This window comes from Plasmodium vinckei (genome assembly GCF_900681995.1).
Source record: "Plasmodium vinckei vinckei genome assembly, chromosome: PVVCY_13".
In the NCBI taxonomy this organism is placed as follows: domain Eukaryota; phylum Apicomplexa; class Aconoidasida; order Haemosporida; family Plasmodiidae; genus Plasmodium; species Plasmodium vinckei.
The window spans coordinates 377,965-392,375 of NC_051305.1; the positions used below are offsets into that span (position 1 = coordinate 377,965).

The window sequence follows — 14,411 nt, forward strand, 5'->3', positions numbered from 1 at the left end:
CTTAAGCATATCTTTATTCCCTTGCATTTTACTTTTATATCTCATAGTTTTATTTGCATTATTTTTTTCATTTTGATAAATTCTACGGATGTTATTTCATAGCCCAAGTCATTTAACATGTTCTATAAATCCTTAATACATCCTATTTGTGATGGTCCAAATTATTTCTATCAAACTCATCGGTATTATGTGATCTATCATAATTGTAATTATAATTATCTATTAATTTTTGAACGTTAAAATTATTTTTTATATTAGTATCACCATGAGACGCCAAATTGTATCCTAAATTATTATCGATATGGTCTTGGCTTAGGTTGACATTTGAATTATAAATATTTAAATTATTATTCCCATAATTTTTACTAGAATTGTAAATACTAGTATTTTCATCATTGTTTTTGCTTAGATTGTCATTGCTGTCTTTATTAATATAGCTGCTCAATATATTTGAATATTTATCAATTAATGCATTATAGCTGTTGATTCTAGTATCTTTGTAATTCCTATCGTTATAGGATGTACCCCCATGAAGGGTATCATATTGACTATTCTCCGCGTCTCCAGCTAGGTAATTTTTAGTCATCCTATTGCTATGAGAACCAACACCTTCACCCTTGTAATAATCATAGTTGTATTTGTTTCCAATTTGAGTTTCAATTTGTGTGTTATTTTTTTCGATTAAAATTGATTTTTCTCCATGTTTTAATATGTTATTTTGAGAGTATGAATTTATTTCATTTTTCTGGATATTCCATTTTTCATCATAATTTTGAGGCATGTTATTAGTTGATAAGTTCATACTTTTTAAAATATTATTATTGTAAGGTTGATGCTTATTTAAATAATAATTATCAATATTGTTTGTATTTTCCACATCTGTATATCCTATTTTCATATCATCTCGTTTGTTAGGTTTATTATTATTAATACCATTTTGTATCTCTTTATCATCATTTTTATTTTCATTAGTATTTGCAATTTTATTCATTTCTGTTTTGTCTTCTATTGACTCTTTTATTTTTGTTATGCAATTGTTAAAATCTAATATGGTTAGCAAATGAACAAGATGCGAATGATTACTGTTCGAGCTTAAGTTCATCATTTCATTTATAACACGAACAAGTTTTTGATTAAATGTGTCATTATACTGTACCAATTTTTCAACAACTTGTTTCAAATCATTATCTTTGTCATCATCACCATTTTCATCAGAATTTTTTCCATTTTTTGTATCATCTTTTTGCTTATTCATTTCGGTATCCATTTCATAATTTAAAATATCAGTAAATAACTCGTTTTCTATTAGGCATTGAAAAAAATAACAAAATTTAAAGGATACATCTATTAGCTCCATTAAAGGGGTTGTTAAATCTTGAACCCGCAAAAAACATTTTGTGGCAACTTGGGAAATGTATAAATCATGTATTGATTTTGTATATTCAAAATCTTTAGATTTATGAATTTGTGTAGACATTAATTTATATTCGTAATTAATAATGTCTTCTTGTAAATATCTAATTAAATGAAAGATAAAAAATTGCATTTTATATCTAATAGAAAACAAATATGAAAATAGTAAAAAACCTTTTTTATAATTTAAGTATTTATATAAACGCCTATTATGATAACACAAAATTTTTAAGTTATAATATATTCTTCCTAAAAGAAATAAAAATTGGAAAATGGAATTATAAGTATATATAGTATTCGTATTAATAATCAAAGCAATCGGCCATGTTAATTTAAAATGAATTTCAATATTATTCCACAAATTCAAACCACTATGAATTTTTATATTCTTGTTTATATTTTTGTCATAAAATATTAATGTTTCATTATCTACATCAATTTCAGGAATTTCAATAGGAGATTTATAAGACTGATGAAACCATTTATATATTTCTACCGAGCAGTCATAGCAACTGAACAAAAATAAATCTTTAGAATTATCTTTTTTTTTTTTTTGCGATTTATTCATTTTAGTGTTCAAACTCGGCCTACATAGCTCAATTTCCTCAAGGTTATTTTTATCATCTTTAGCATCATTATTATTGTTATATAAAATCATTTGGTTTATTTTTTTAATCTCATTGGTTATTGTTTCCGTATTCTTATCATTGTATATATTAAATAAATTAGTATCGTTCCTATTATTGGTATTACCATAATTATTAACAGGCGAATCTGCATTTAACGTATTGTTGTAAAAACGCTTGAGCCACTGTTTTATTTTGCTTTTCTTTTTAAGTAATTTATGTTTAAACAATATTGGGCATGTATAAAAACCTATGTACCCATTTCCAATATCCAATGTAAAGGCTTGAGTCATGTCTAAAGCCCTTATATGAATAATTGGTTTTATTTTATTTTTCGGATTATTTATTTGTAAATTATATTCATCTAATTTTTGTATATAAACACTAAAAGAATGCTTTATGCAATTTATTCTTACACGAAACTTTGTCAAACTATTTTTGTCTATATTATGAAATATCTGTTTATTGGTTTGAATTTTCAATACATGAAATTTTGATTTATAATTATTATTATCATCCATATCTTCAATATTAAAATTATCTTCATCGTCTTTAAATTTATCACCATCGTGATTTTTCATATAGTTTACCTCACCATGTTGGATATCTTCATAAGTGCTTTTATTTTTTTTTTTCGAATTTATATTATTCGCTAAAATTTTATTATTTAAAATGGATTCTTTAGTATAATCAACTGTGTAACTATTACTGTCATGCACAAATGATGAAATACCTTTTCCTCCTATATATAATGACACTTCTACTTCTATATATCCTAAAACTGAATTATTTATATCGCCCACACTTTTAATTACCTTATTTTTGTTATCTTCATAAAATTTTACTTTTATTTCAACGGCTAAACAATCTCCTAAAGATCCCCAATATCCTGAATCACCATTTAATATATCTGTTTTATAAAGCAATGGATTTTTAACTGATTGAATAACTAAAGAAAAACAACAACCTACAAGGAAATTGTCATCATTTGATATTTTACTTGGATTAATCGTGTTTCCGTTTATTCCTTCGACATTATCAATATTTATAAATTTATTATCAAAAAAATTATTAAAATTAACAGAAAAATCAAAGCCATGCTTAAATCCTTTCAAAATTTGTTGTCTATAGTTGTTAATGCATACACTATAAATGCTATCATAGTCATAATATTTTTTTTTATATAATTCTTGTATACCTTTGTAAAAATCATTTAAAACGATTTTATTATCATATATATAACTCATACCCCCTAATATCAGGTTGCCATATTTTTCCCTTTCAAACGAGTCGTAAGAAAATTTTTTATAAGATATTCTAGGATAAAAATATTTAGAAATTATATTCTCTGAAATATCTACATCAAAATTATAGAAATTCGAGCTATTGAAAAAACTAGATGGATTGTTACTATCACCACCATCAATATTGTTATTTCTTGAAAACAACAAATTTTCATATTTCTCTAAAATTAATTTGTCTTTTTTATTTTCATATTTTGATTTACAATAATCTTCCACAGATAATGTAGAATTTTTCCAAGCTATAATTTTTAGAAGCAATTCATTTTTATAATTGGGGGGACTATGCATAATAAACCAAGATTTTTCTAAAAAATAATCATAAAAATCGCCATTATTTAATAAATAAATGTCTTTAAATAAGTCAAATATTTTAATTAAATTTATGTCTTTAACAACATATTCCCACAATTTATAAGCTATTATGCTTCTAATCTTCTCAATAGTAATATCAAATATCTCTTTGCAATATAAACATGTTGATTCATTTCCTGATTCAGATGACCATTCATATGAATTATCAGAACTGCTTGTGCACGAAAGGCTAATAGAACTAGCATACCCCTTCGCCACATTATTATATTTATAGTTATTATCATTATATGTATTGCTAATATCGTTTGGGTCAAATTCATAATTCATATTATGGGTAATGTTATTATTTTCATATTCATTGCTATCTATATTGTGTTCATATTTCATAAAATCCTCCCCCAAATAATTATTTTTTTTTGGATAATTTGTGTGTAGCGTTTGATCAAAAGCTTTTGATAATATCTTAGTAATGGGAAACAATTTTAAGATGTCATTGGTATTCCATTTATTGCTTCTAATTAATATACGAATAGATTTTCCTATAAATAATATTTTTCTACCAATTATTTTGTCTATACAACACTCAGGTAAATTTGAGACAGATTGGAAAAATAAATAATTCCATTCGAAATTTAAACTTTGGACATTGGTTAATGTTAAGTTTTCATATAATTCTTCTGGTGTTAAAAATATTTTTTTATCATCAGAATAAATGAATTGCCTTTTCTGAATGAAAAATTCATAATATGGATCTAATAATTGACCATATAATATCCATGAAGATATTTGGTGTAACAATATTTTTCCTAAATTTTTAAAATATTTATGATAGACATTTTTAATTCTTGAATTTCCACATAAACAACATTCATACAAATAATCTAAAATTTCTTTGGTTTTATTTCGGCTCTCGCCTTCTAATACATTTTCCTCTTCTTTCCTTTGGAATTCTAAAAACTTTTTTATTATATTTATTATTATAATTATTTCTTCTTTTTTTTTTTCTAACATAGATAATATTTGCGTTAATGGTGTATTTTTATTATTATTTATATATTCTTCTATTTCACTAATTTTTTTTAAATATCTCTTTATAAATTTGTTTATTTCATTACTTATACCATTTGCATAATACCCATAAGGCCGCACATTATTTATACTTTTTATATTTTTTAAAATAACTCCAAAATAATTGTCTATTTCATCATTTTTTTCATATTTTCTTTTTTTATAAGAGTTACTCAAATTATCAGTATCTTCGGATTCTTCAGTAATTGTGGATGATTTATCCGAAGGACTTAGGGATGATGCAGCTTCTGTACTTGAATTCTCATTACAATCCCCAATATTATTTGCTTTGTCATTGTTTTTTTCTTTTATGATATTTTTTTTCTTATTACTATTTAATTTGTTAAATTTGTGTATATGTGTTAAGCTTTTATAAACTGTGTTATTTTTGACTAATAAACAGAATATATTTAATATATAAAAATAGTAACCTATTTCAACAATTTCATTAATTATCTTTATTTCCGAGCTCAAAAATATGTGAATGTTATTATTTACTTCAAAACAATATTCATCTATATTTATGTTATTTTCATTTCCTCTTTTATTCCTTCGCTTGTCCACTAAAATTATTATATCTCCGGTTTGCCCTATCAAGCTTAGGATTATTTCGTGAATCATTTTCGTGTTTTTTCACAAAATGTGTACATAATAAAAACGTGAATATATGCATATCTTTAGAGTATAAATGATTCTATTCATTTATTAAAATATCTTAATATATATGAATTCATCAATACGTAAATGTATAAATAAATATTTGCACAAATACGTGTAATATATGTAATATTTAAAATGCCTAAAAGTAAAAAATTAAAGGAAACAACTAAAGTTCCTTAATATCTATAGGCGTAATGCAAGTTTATTTTCATTAAAGCATTCGTTTTATTTTTTTCTTTTTCACTTTTCCTATGCCTTTTCTTTTTTACTTGGACTCATTTAAGGCTATGTCGATTTTCTCACCTTCTTTTTATTTTTTTTCGTATTTTTTATTTTTTTTATTTCATATAATTTCATTCTATTCCACTGTATTTTATTTTATAATTAATTTCACCGTTTTTTACAATAAAAAAATAGTAATTAATATTAGAGATTTTTACACATGGAAATATATAACCCTTTCTACCTTAATTATAATATATGCATATATAATATTTTTTCATAACGCTCATAACTTATCAGGAGAAAAAATAATTAAGTAGTAACTTAACATAGAAAACACATTTATTATTTTTTTTTATTATTCATTGGTTTTTGTATAAATTAAAAAATAAACCTCTTAACAAATTGCAAGAGCATAATATATTTAAAAAAATACACAAAAAATGAAAGCATAATATGCTTATTAAATTGTTAAAAAAATAAATAATATAATAAATAAATTATCAATACACTAAATAAGAATTATGAACATGTAAAAATGTTATTAACAATATACATGATTTGTATTTATAAAAAAACATACACATGAAAAGCATCGTTGCTTCTCTAAAAATATATAATATGTATGTTGACAATGTTTGGTATATTTTACTTGTTTCTTGCCACAACATTAAATTACACAAATGTAGATATGTTTGAATTAAAAGAAAAAGTTTTTTAAATATTTGTTATAAACTACATCACACTTCATTTCCAAGTCTATTAAATCGTCATCGTTGTTTATTATAATATCCGAAAACTTTATCTTTTCATCGGTTGGCAATTGGTTTCTAAAAATATAATGATAATAATGTAATTCATATGTATATAAAATAGATATTAAACTACTGCACACAACATAAAATTCCATGAAAATTACACACAAATATATCAAAAACATAAGAAATAGTGGCCTTACTTAATTATACCCATGGCTGTATCGTATGTGCAATTTTTATCTCTCGACAATATACGCTTTATTTGATTCTTTACAGATGATTTTATAAGTAGAATAGGGCTTGTTAATAGATACAGTTTTGTTTCAATTAATAAAGGGGCTTCAATTGCTACATTGGATTTTAAATATAGAAACTTATATTTCAAGCATTCTTTAATGATCTCTAATATAATATATGTGTGTGTTAATTTGTTTATATATTTAACATTTTCTTCATTATTGAAAACGATTTTTCTTAACAAAATTCTATTAATACTTTTATCATTATTAAGGATCTCTTCACCAAAATGTTTTACAATTTTTTTATAACATGATGATCCCCTTTTATATATTCGGTTTGTTATTTCATCCGCATTAATAATAACAACATTTTTTTTTTTCAAAAAATTACAAAATGTAGACTTACCCACAGCTATGCCTCCTGTAATTCCAATTAAACATAAATAATTCCCCAAAAAAAAATTAAATATCGCAAACAGGCCCAAATACTTATTTAAATAGATTAAAAAAATGTTCACCACTATCGAACTGATGAGTAGATATTTATAATTTTCGATTTTCTTAAATTTATTCTTTCTATTTATAAACCCAACAGGAATTGAGCCTAAAGCCAGGAAGCATAAAATACATCTGCCCAAAAAAAATGGTAAAAACATAATTATCTTATTTTTAGAGTCATATTTTTAGTTATCCTGTAAAATATCGTTTTCTTCATTTATTATCTCTATTTTCGCCTTCTTTCTCGTATTCCGTGATTAATATATATGTATAAATGTTTAGTCGATTTATTCTTCTAATAAAGCATAATCTTGTGCTATGACCTTTTTTTAGCAGCACGTAATGGAACCGTGTTATCAAATGCTTATAAAAACAACCACGATGCCCATAAATTCTCCCTTACGATTTTACATTCGAATAACAATATAGTGCTCAAAAATATGGAAAATATACAAGTTCATATATAATTGATATTATTATAATGTGCACGAAAAAATAAAAGGAAGTATATATAACATATTATTTCTTAAAATCCAAATAGCATATTAAAAAATATATTAATAATAAATATAAATAAACAAATATTTAAATAGCATAGTAGGATAGTGTGGTCTCGCTATTAGTTTATATTTTCATTATTCAGCAAATAATGAAGTGAGCATAATAATTTTACAAATATTAATAACTCTTTCTTACATATAAAATTTTGCATATATATATTTTTTCCAAACAAATGAACGAGTATTATTCGTAATTGCACTTATATGATATTAATATATATTTTTTATTAAGTAATAGCAAATAATAGAAATATATTGTAAATTAAATAAAAAATTTAATATATGTGGATTATTTTACTTACAGTATAATGCTTTTAAAATACTTTAATAAAAGAGGAAAACATATTTTTTTTAATATATATAATGCAATTATATTTGCCTTTAAATTATAATAATGCATATTTATCCATGGCTAAAATATATTATGCATATATGTAACATTCTCAATAGCTTTTTGTATATAAACGTGTCGTATTCCTGTACTAATTAGAATATAAATGTGTATATTAAACATTTTTTTTGAAAAATTAGTGGAGTAATCCAGTTTAAAATTAAAAAAATATATTCAATTTTTTTGTTGTTACTTAAAAAATGAAAGAGGTATTTTATTTTATGCGCATATTATTACATAGCTAAAAAAAACATAGTTCAAATATATGTTGTACAATAAAATAATATATTAAATTGTGCGATGCAAATAATGAAAAAAAAATAACAAATAACATTATACAATCTTCATTTTCCTAACACTGTATACAAATAACAAAACCCATATAATTAAAAAAGAAAAAATGCATTTAATATATAAATATTATATTATAAAAATGTATATATTTATATGATTAAATAATTGTGGGTAGGGGGAAGTTATTCCCCAATGTATACGTTAAATATTTATATTTTAATATATCTATATTACTTGATGTAAGATATATTACAGCGGTATATGTGCATATATATATGCATCCATTACCTAATTTGTCAAATGACAACTTTATTACAACCAACAAAAACACTTTTCTTCACTTCACAAAAAATATTATACAAATTGGAATAAAAATAAAAGTAAATAAAACCCCAATGCATGTAAATTTGCTAAAAAAAATAATCATTTGTGATGTTTGTATTTAAAAATATAAAATTATTTCGAAGTGTTTTTTTTATTTAAAATATCAATAATATTGTTGGCTGCATTCATTATTCCACTCAATTGCAATCCACACTTGAAACATTTTTTATTTTTCTGGAACATTTCCATAAAACATTTTTCACAAAAATAATGGGAACATTCTGTAACACTTGGATTCATTTCCAACTTCCATTTTTGTTTACATTTTATACAAGCAAATGGCAAGTTATTTTCATCATCACTTAAGCTTTCATTAGACAAATTCTCATCTTCTGACATCGAATTTACGGATAATTCATTTGAAGATTTATCATCACTATTATTTTCATTATCACCATTTTCACCATCGTTATTATTTAACTTTTCTTCTTTTTCTTTTAATTTTTTTAACATTTTTTGATTCCACTTTTCCAATTTTTCTTTTCTTAAAGCTTCATTTCGTTTTCGCTTTTCTTCATATTCCTGTTCAATTTTCCAACCACTTTTATAGTCACTTCTGTCATGCAAATATATGCATGTGTCTCCAAACCCACAATATCCTGTTTCCTTATAATCCTTACATATGCAAGGTTCATAATCTATTCTTAAAGTAACTCTTACATTTGCTCCAGTATTTCGAACTGGCCCATATAGCCCTGTATATTTATTCTTTGCTAAACTATCTTTTTTTATCATCAATGCCTTTTCATGCGCATCTTTTCCTCTATAAATATTCGCTTTTAAATTACCTTTTAATATTTCTTCTCCAATTTCAATATTTCGTTCCATTATAGCTCTATGATCATTTTTCCAATCTTTATCGATTTCATAAGAACCATAATTTTTAGATTCACTAAATTCACCTTTATATACTTTATCTTCATCCTTTTCATTTGGTTCTTTATTATTTTCACTTTTCGATTGTATGATTAATTTATGTGATTTTTTTTTTAAATTAAGTTTATTTTCTTCATCTATCTTTTTTAATTTCTTTTTAAATATATATTTACAAACAGCATCATCGTCATCATCATCTCCTTTCTCTTTTACATTCCATAGTTTATTAATTGTATCTTTTTCATCAGTATTTTTAAATGTGTCATCATTTTCATTATCTTCCTTATCCTCTTTTATGTCTTCGATTTTCTTCTTATTTTTTATATTACTTATAGTTCTCTTTTTAAACATCCTTTATTTTTATAAAAAATCCACGTACATATATATGTTTATTTGCTTGCAGAAGTATATATCAATTGCTTGATGTTTCATTTTTATGCTCACTACCGACTATTTTCGATGAATGAGTATTTATCTGTAGTTCTATTTTTTATTTTTCCCGGTCTGTCTAAATATATTTATTCATTGCGTGCCCACCTTTGTTTTTATTTCACACAATTAAGTTATTTCGTCAAGTTATATCGTTAAATTGCAAAATAAATTATCTTATTTTTAAATGTGTTTTTATTTCCTCACTTTATACTTATGAATAAGTTATTCCCAATGTTATAATAATCATATACTCCTTTTATTATATATATCATGGTACCATTTATTATAAAGTTTTCATTGAACTTTTTCACTTTTGTTTAAATAAAAAAATCCCTTTGAATGTATGTATTATTTATGAACAAAATTGTAACTTATTTAAGGGGAATTGCTAATTTATTTTTTCTATATTGACTTTATTAGCAATATATTTATCTTAATACTTCATTATTTTTGGGGGGAATTTTTTATACTTTTTATAAATTGTTTATATTATCAATTGCGTATAAAAATACTTTGTTTATTTCTCGTTCAACTTTAAATGCCACATTATGAAAATATCTTTTATATTTTATTTTAAGATGGGAGATCAAAAAAATTTTGGTGGCCCATTAAATATTTCCAATTTCATTATTATATATGCGCATTATAATTTTTTTTTAATTCTTCGTTACACTAATGTAAAAGAAGAACATTTGGGATGAACATACAAATAATGAAAAGAAATTAGTTATATTTATTTTACAAATATAAGCAATTAGCAAATAAATAAATAATTTACAGTCAATGCGTTCAACATATTTAGAATATATATATATGTAAAGCATATCACCATTAAAATCCTATATGTGAAATAAAATTACAGTTATAAACAAAGCAAATTAATAATAAAAAATTAAAACAGGTCATTATTTGTGCTTATTTTTTCTTTCTTTTTTACAAATATATATGAATTAAAATAAATTAAAACATGTTAAGTATAAATTCCATACTTTTAATTCAAAATAATATAAGGATATTTACTGATTTAAATATCATCGTGAAATAACTGATAAGATAAACGCATATATGTTTATGCATTATCATTATTTTCTTATCATAATTTACAATTATATATATATATTAAATGAATTTTTCGTTTTAGCAAATAAAATATATGTTTTCAATATAATACAATTCTGGTGTAAACACAGGAAGAACCTGGCAAAAGGAAATAAATAACGGAAGGAAAAAAGAAACACATGAAAATCATAAAAAATGCAAAATGTTTATGTTTCTCATAAAACGAAATTAATATTACTTTTTTTTATGGTTGTGTTTCTAAAATGCAATGATACAATAATAGAAGCTTTTAACTTCTCGAGGAGTGCAGAAAAATTAAATTACGTACTAAATTATAAAAACTCAAATATATATAGACTAGATCAAAATATAAATAAAAGTTTTTTAAAAAAACGCCAATTTAAAAGAAATTCTACAATAGGTTTTGATAATGATGTAAAAATAAGCGATGGTGACGCACAATCAGATGACACACCTGTTGAAAAATATAACTTCAAAGCTGAGGTTAACAAAGTTATGGACATAATTGTTAATTCTCTATATACAGATAAAGATGTATTTTTAAGAGAATTAATATCTAATGCTTCCGATGCATGTGACAAAAAAAGGATTGGATTAGAAAATGAAAAAAGAGCGGAGGAAGCACAAAATATTGTAAACGCCTCTGCATCATCAGAACTGGCTAGTGACCAAAAAACAACAGAAGAGGGAAATACACCTGCTGATAAAATAAAAAAACTAATAATAAAAATCAAGCCTGATAAAGAAAAAAAAACCTTAACAATTACTGATAACGGAATTGGTATGGATAAAAATGAACTAATAAATAATTTAGGAACAATAGCTCAATCGGGTACTGCAAAATTCTTAAAACAAATAGAAGAAGGAAAAGCTGACAGTAATTTAATTGGACAATTTGGTGTTGGTTTTTATTCTTCTTTTCTTGTTTCTAATAAAGTCGAAGTTTTTACAAAAAAAGAAGATAAAATATTTAGGTGGTTTTCGGATTTGAATGGTAGTTTTAATGTAAATGAAATTAAAAAATATGAACAAGAATATGAAGATATAAAAACAAGTGGTACTAAAATTGTTTTACACTTAAAAGAAGAATGTGATGAATATTTAGAAGATTATAAATTAAAAGAGTTAATAAAAAAATATTCGGAATTTATTAAATTTCCAATAGAAATATGGTCAGAAAAAATTGATTATGAAAGAGTTCCAGATGATTCTGTATCTTTAAAAGATGGTGATAAAATGAAAATGAAAACAATTACAAAAAGATACCATGAATGGGAAAAAATAAATGTTCAATTACCAATATGGAAGCAAGATGAAAAACAATTAACAGAAAATGATTATTATAGTTTTTATAAAAATACATTTAAAGCTTATGATGATCCATTAGCATATGTTCATTTTAATGTAGAAGGACAAATTTCATTTAATTCAATTTTATACATACCGGGTTCTTTACCTTGGGAACTAAGCAAAAATATGTTTGATGAAGAATCTCGAGGAATTAGATTATATGTAAAACGAGTTTTTATAAATGATAAGTTTTCAGAATCAATACCAAGATGGTTAACCTTTTTAAGAGGTATTGTTGATAGTGAAAATTTGCCACTAAATGTTGGTAGAGAAATTTTGCAAAAATCAAAAATGCTATCAATTATTAACAAAAGGATTGTTCTAAAAAGTATCAATATGATGAGGGGATTGAAAGAAACTGGAGGAGAAAAATGGAATAAATTCCTCAATACATTTGGAAAATATCTTAAAATTGGAGTTGTAGAAGATAAAGAAAACCAAGAAGAAATTGCATCTTTAGTTGAATTTTATTCAATAAATAGTGGTGATAAAAAAATTGACCTTGATACATATATAGAAAATATGAAATCGGATCAAAAATGTATCTATTATATTTCAGGAGAAAATAAAAAAACAGCACAAAATTCACCATCTTTAGAAAAATTAAAAGCCTTAAATTATGATGTCTTATTTTCCTTAGAACCAATAGATGAATTCTGTTTATCCTCTTTATCTGTTAATAAATATAAAGGCTACGATGTTTTAGATGTTAATAAAGCTGATTTAAAATTAAAGACTGAAAATGATCAAAATAAGTCGGATAATATAAATAAATTAAAAATCAAATATGAAGTATTATGTAGATGGCTACATAATAAATTCTCTCATAAAATACATGAAGTTCGAATTTCAGATCGATTAATAGATTCACCTTCTTTATTAGTTCAAGGAGAAATGGGTATATCTCCTTCTATGCAAAAATATATGAAGCAGCAAGCTACTGCTCAAGGAATGTCAGAAAATGAAATGTTTGGTGGTCAATCAATGAATCAGCCGGTATTGGAAATTAATCCTAATCACTACATAATTAAACAACTAAACCATTTAATACAAATAGATAAAATGAATCCAAAAAATGACGAAATAGCAGAACAAATTTTTGATGTTGCATCTATGCAAGGTGGATATACAATAGATGATACAGGCCGTTTTGCAAAACGTGTTATAGGAATGATGGAGAGAAATGCCCAAGCATATTTAAAGGATGTTCAAGATGATATAGATATTACGCCATCAAACAATTCTGAAGATAGTGCTTTAGATAATACCACACCAAATGATGAAAGTCAGTTAAATTCTGAGCAGAATGACATTAATCAAAATGCCTCGACAAGTGATAATACATCACAGGAATCTGATGAAAACAATTCTGAAAATTAAATAAATAGTAACCCTCAAAAAAGTGTAGTAAAGTCTCGAATGATAAACAATTTGGTGATTCGAGGCGAATGAGTAATCTATATATGCAAATCATAAAGACATATACGAAATAAACGAATGACCAAATTCATAAACGGAATAAATTAAAAATTGAAAATTAACACCCTATTAATAAAGTATATAATATTTTTAAATAGAAAAAATATATCAGGACATTTAAATTAAATATTAAATGTTTTTTAAACGCGCATATATATATGAAATATCTTTTACCATTAACCCCTAACATTTTAATTAAATGTTAATTTTCCCTATAATTATTCTTTGTATTGGCTTATTATATTTGTCTAACTATCGGAGATGTATTTTTTTCATTTATTATATTGAATTTTTATTATTTATGCTTTGTAATTTTATTATATTTTTTTAAATATGAAAAAAAAGTATTATAATATTTTTTTTCTAATGTTTAAAATTTATCTGTCTATATCTTATTATTGTTTTAATTGAACTAATTTAATTCTTACTTTTTTCATTATTGCGTCTTTTTTTAAGTTTTAAATA

At 23.8% G+C, this 14,411-nt stretch overlaps 4 protein-coding genes across 4 annotated transcripts; 1 reads left to right on the top strand and 3 right to left on the bottom strand.

Annotated features, from left to right (window-relative positions):
* Nucleotides 1–142: 142 nt before the first annotated feature.
* On the bottom strand, nucleotides 143–5,344 carry PVVCY_1300920 (gamma-tubulin complex component, putative; the record flags this gene model as incomplete). The annotated part of the gene is made up of 1 exon (XM_008623768.2): nucleotides 143–5,344. One exon carries the CDS (start codon nucleotides 5,342–5,344, stop codon nucleotides 143–145), a length of 5,202 nt encoding a protein of 1,733 aa, XP_008621990.2.
* Nucleotides 5,345–6,305: 961 nt separating this feature from the next.
* PVVCY_1300930 (dephospho-CoA kinase, putative) lies at nucleotides 6,306–7,258 on the bottom strand (the record flags this gene model as incomplete). Its single annotated transcript, XM_008623769.2, has 2 exons — nucleotides 6,306–6,435; nucleotides 6,564–7,258. The coding sequence occupies 2 exons, from the start codon at nucleotides 7,256–7,258 to the stop codon at nucleotides 6,306–6,308; spliced, it is 825 nt and encodes a 274-aa protein (XP_008621991.2).
* A 1,543-nt stretch (nucleotides 7,259–8,801) lies between these two features.
* PVVCY_1300940 (pre-mRNA-splicing factor CWC24, putative) lies at nucleotides 8,802–9,956 on the bottom strand (the record flags this gene model as incomplete). The annotated part of the gene is made up of 1 exon (XM_008623770.1): nucleotides 8,802–9,956. The coding sequence occupies one exon, from the start codon at nucleotides 9,954–9,956 to the stop codon at nucleotides 8,802–8,804; it is 1,155 nt and encodes a 384-aa protein (XP_008621992.1).
* Nucleotides 9,957–11,291: 1,335 nt separating this feature from the next.
* PVVCY_1300950 (heat shock protein 90, putative) lies at nucleotides 11,292–13,847 on the top strand (the record flags this gene model as incomplete). Its single annotated transcript, XM_008623771.2, has 1 exon — nucleotides 11,292–13,847. One exon carries the CDS (start codon nucleotides 11,292–11,294, stop codon nucleotides 13,845–13,847), a length of 2,556 nt encoding a protein of 851 aa, XP_008621993.2.
* Between the last annotated feature and the right edge of the window lie 564 nt (nucleotides 13,848–14,411).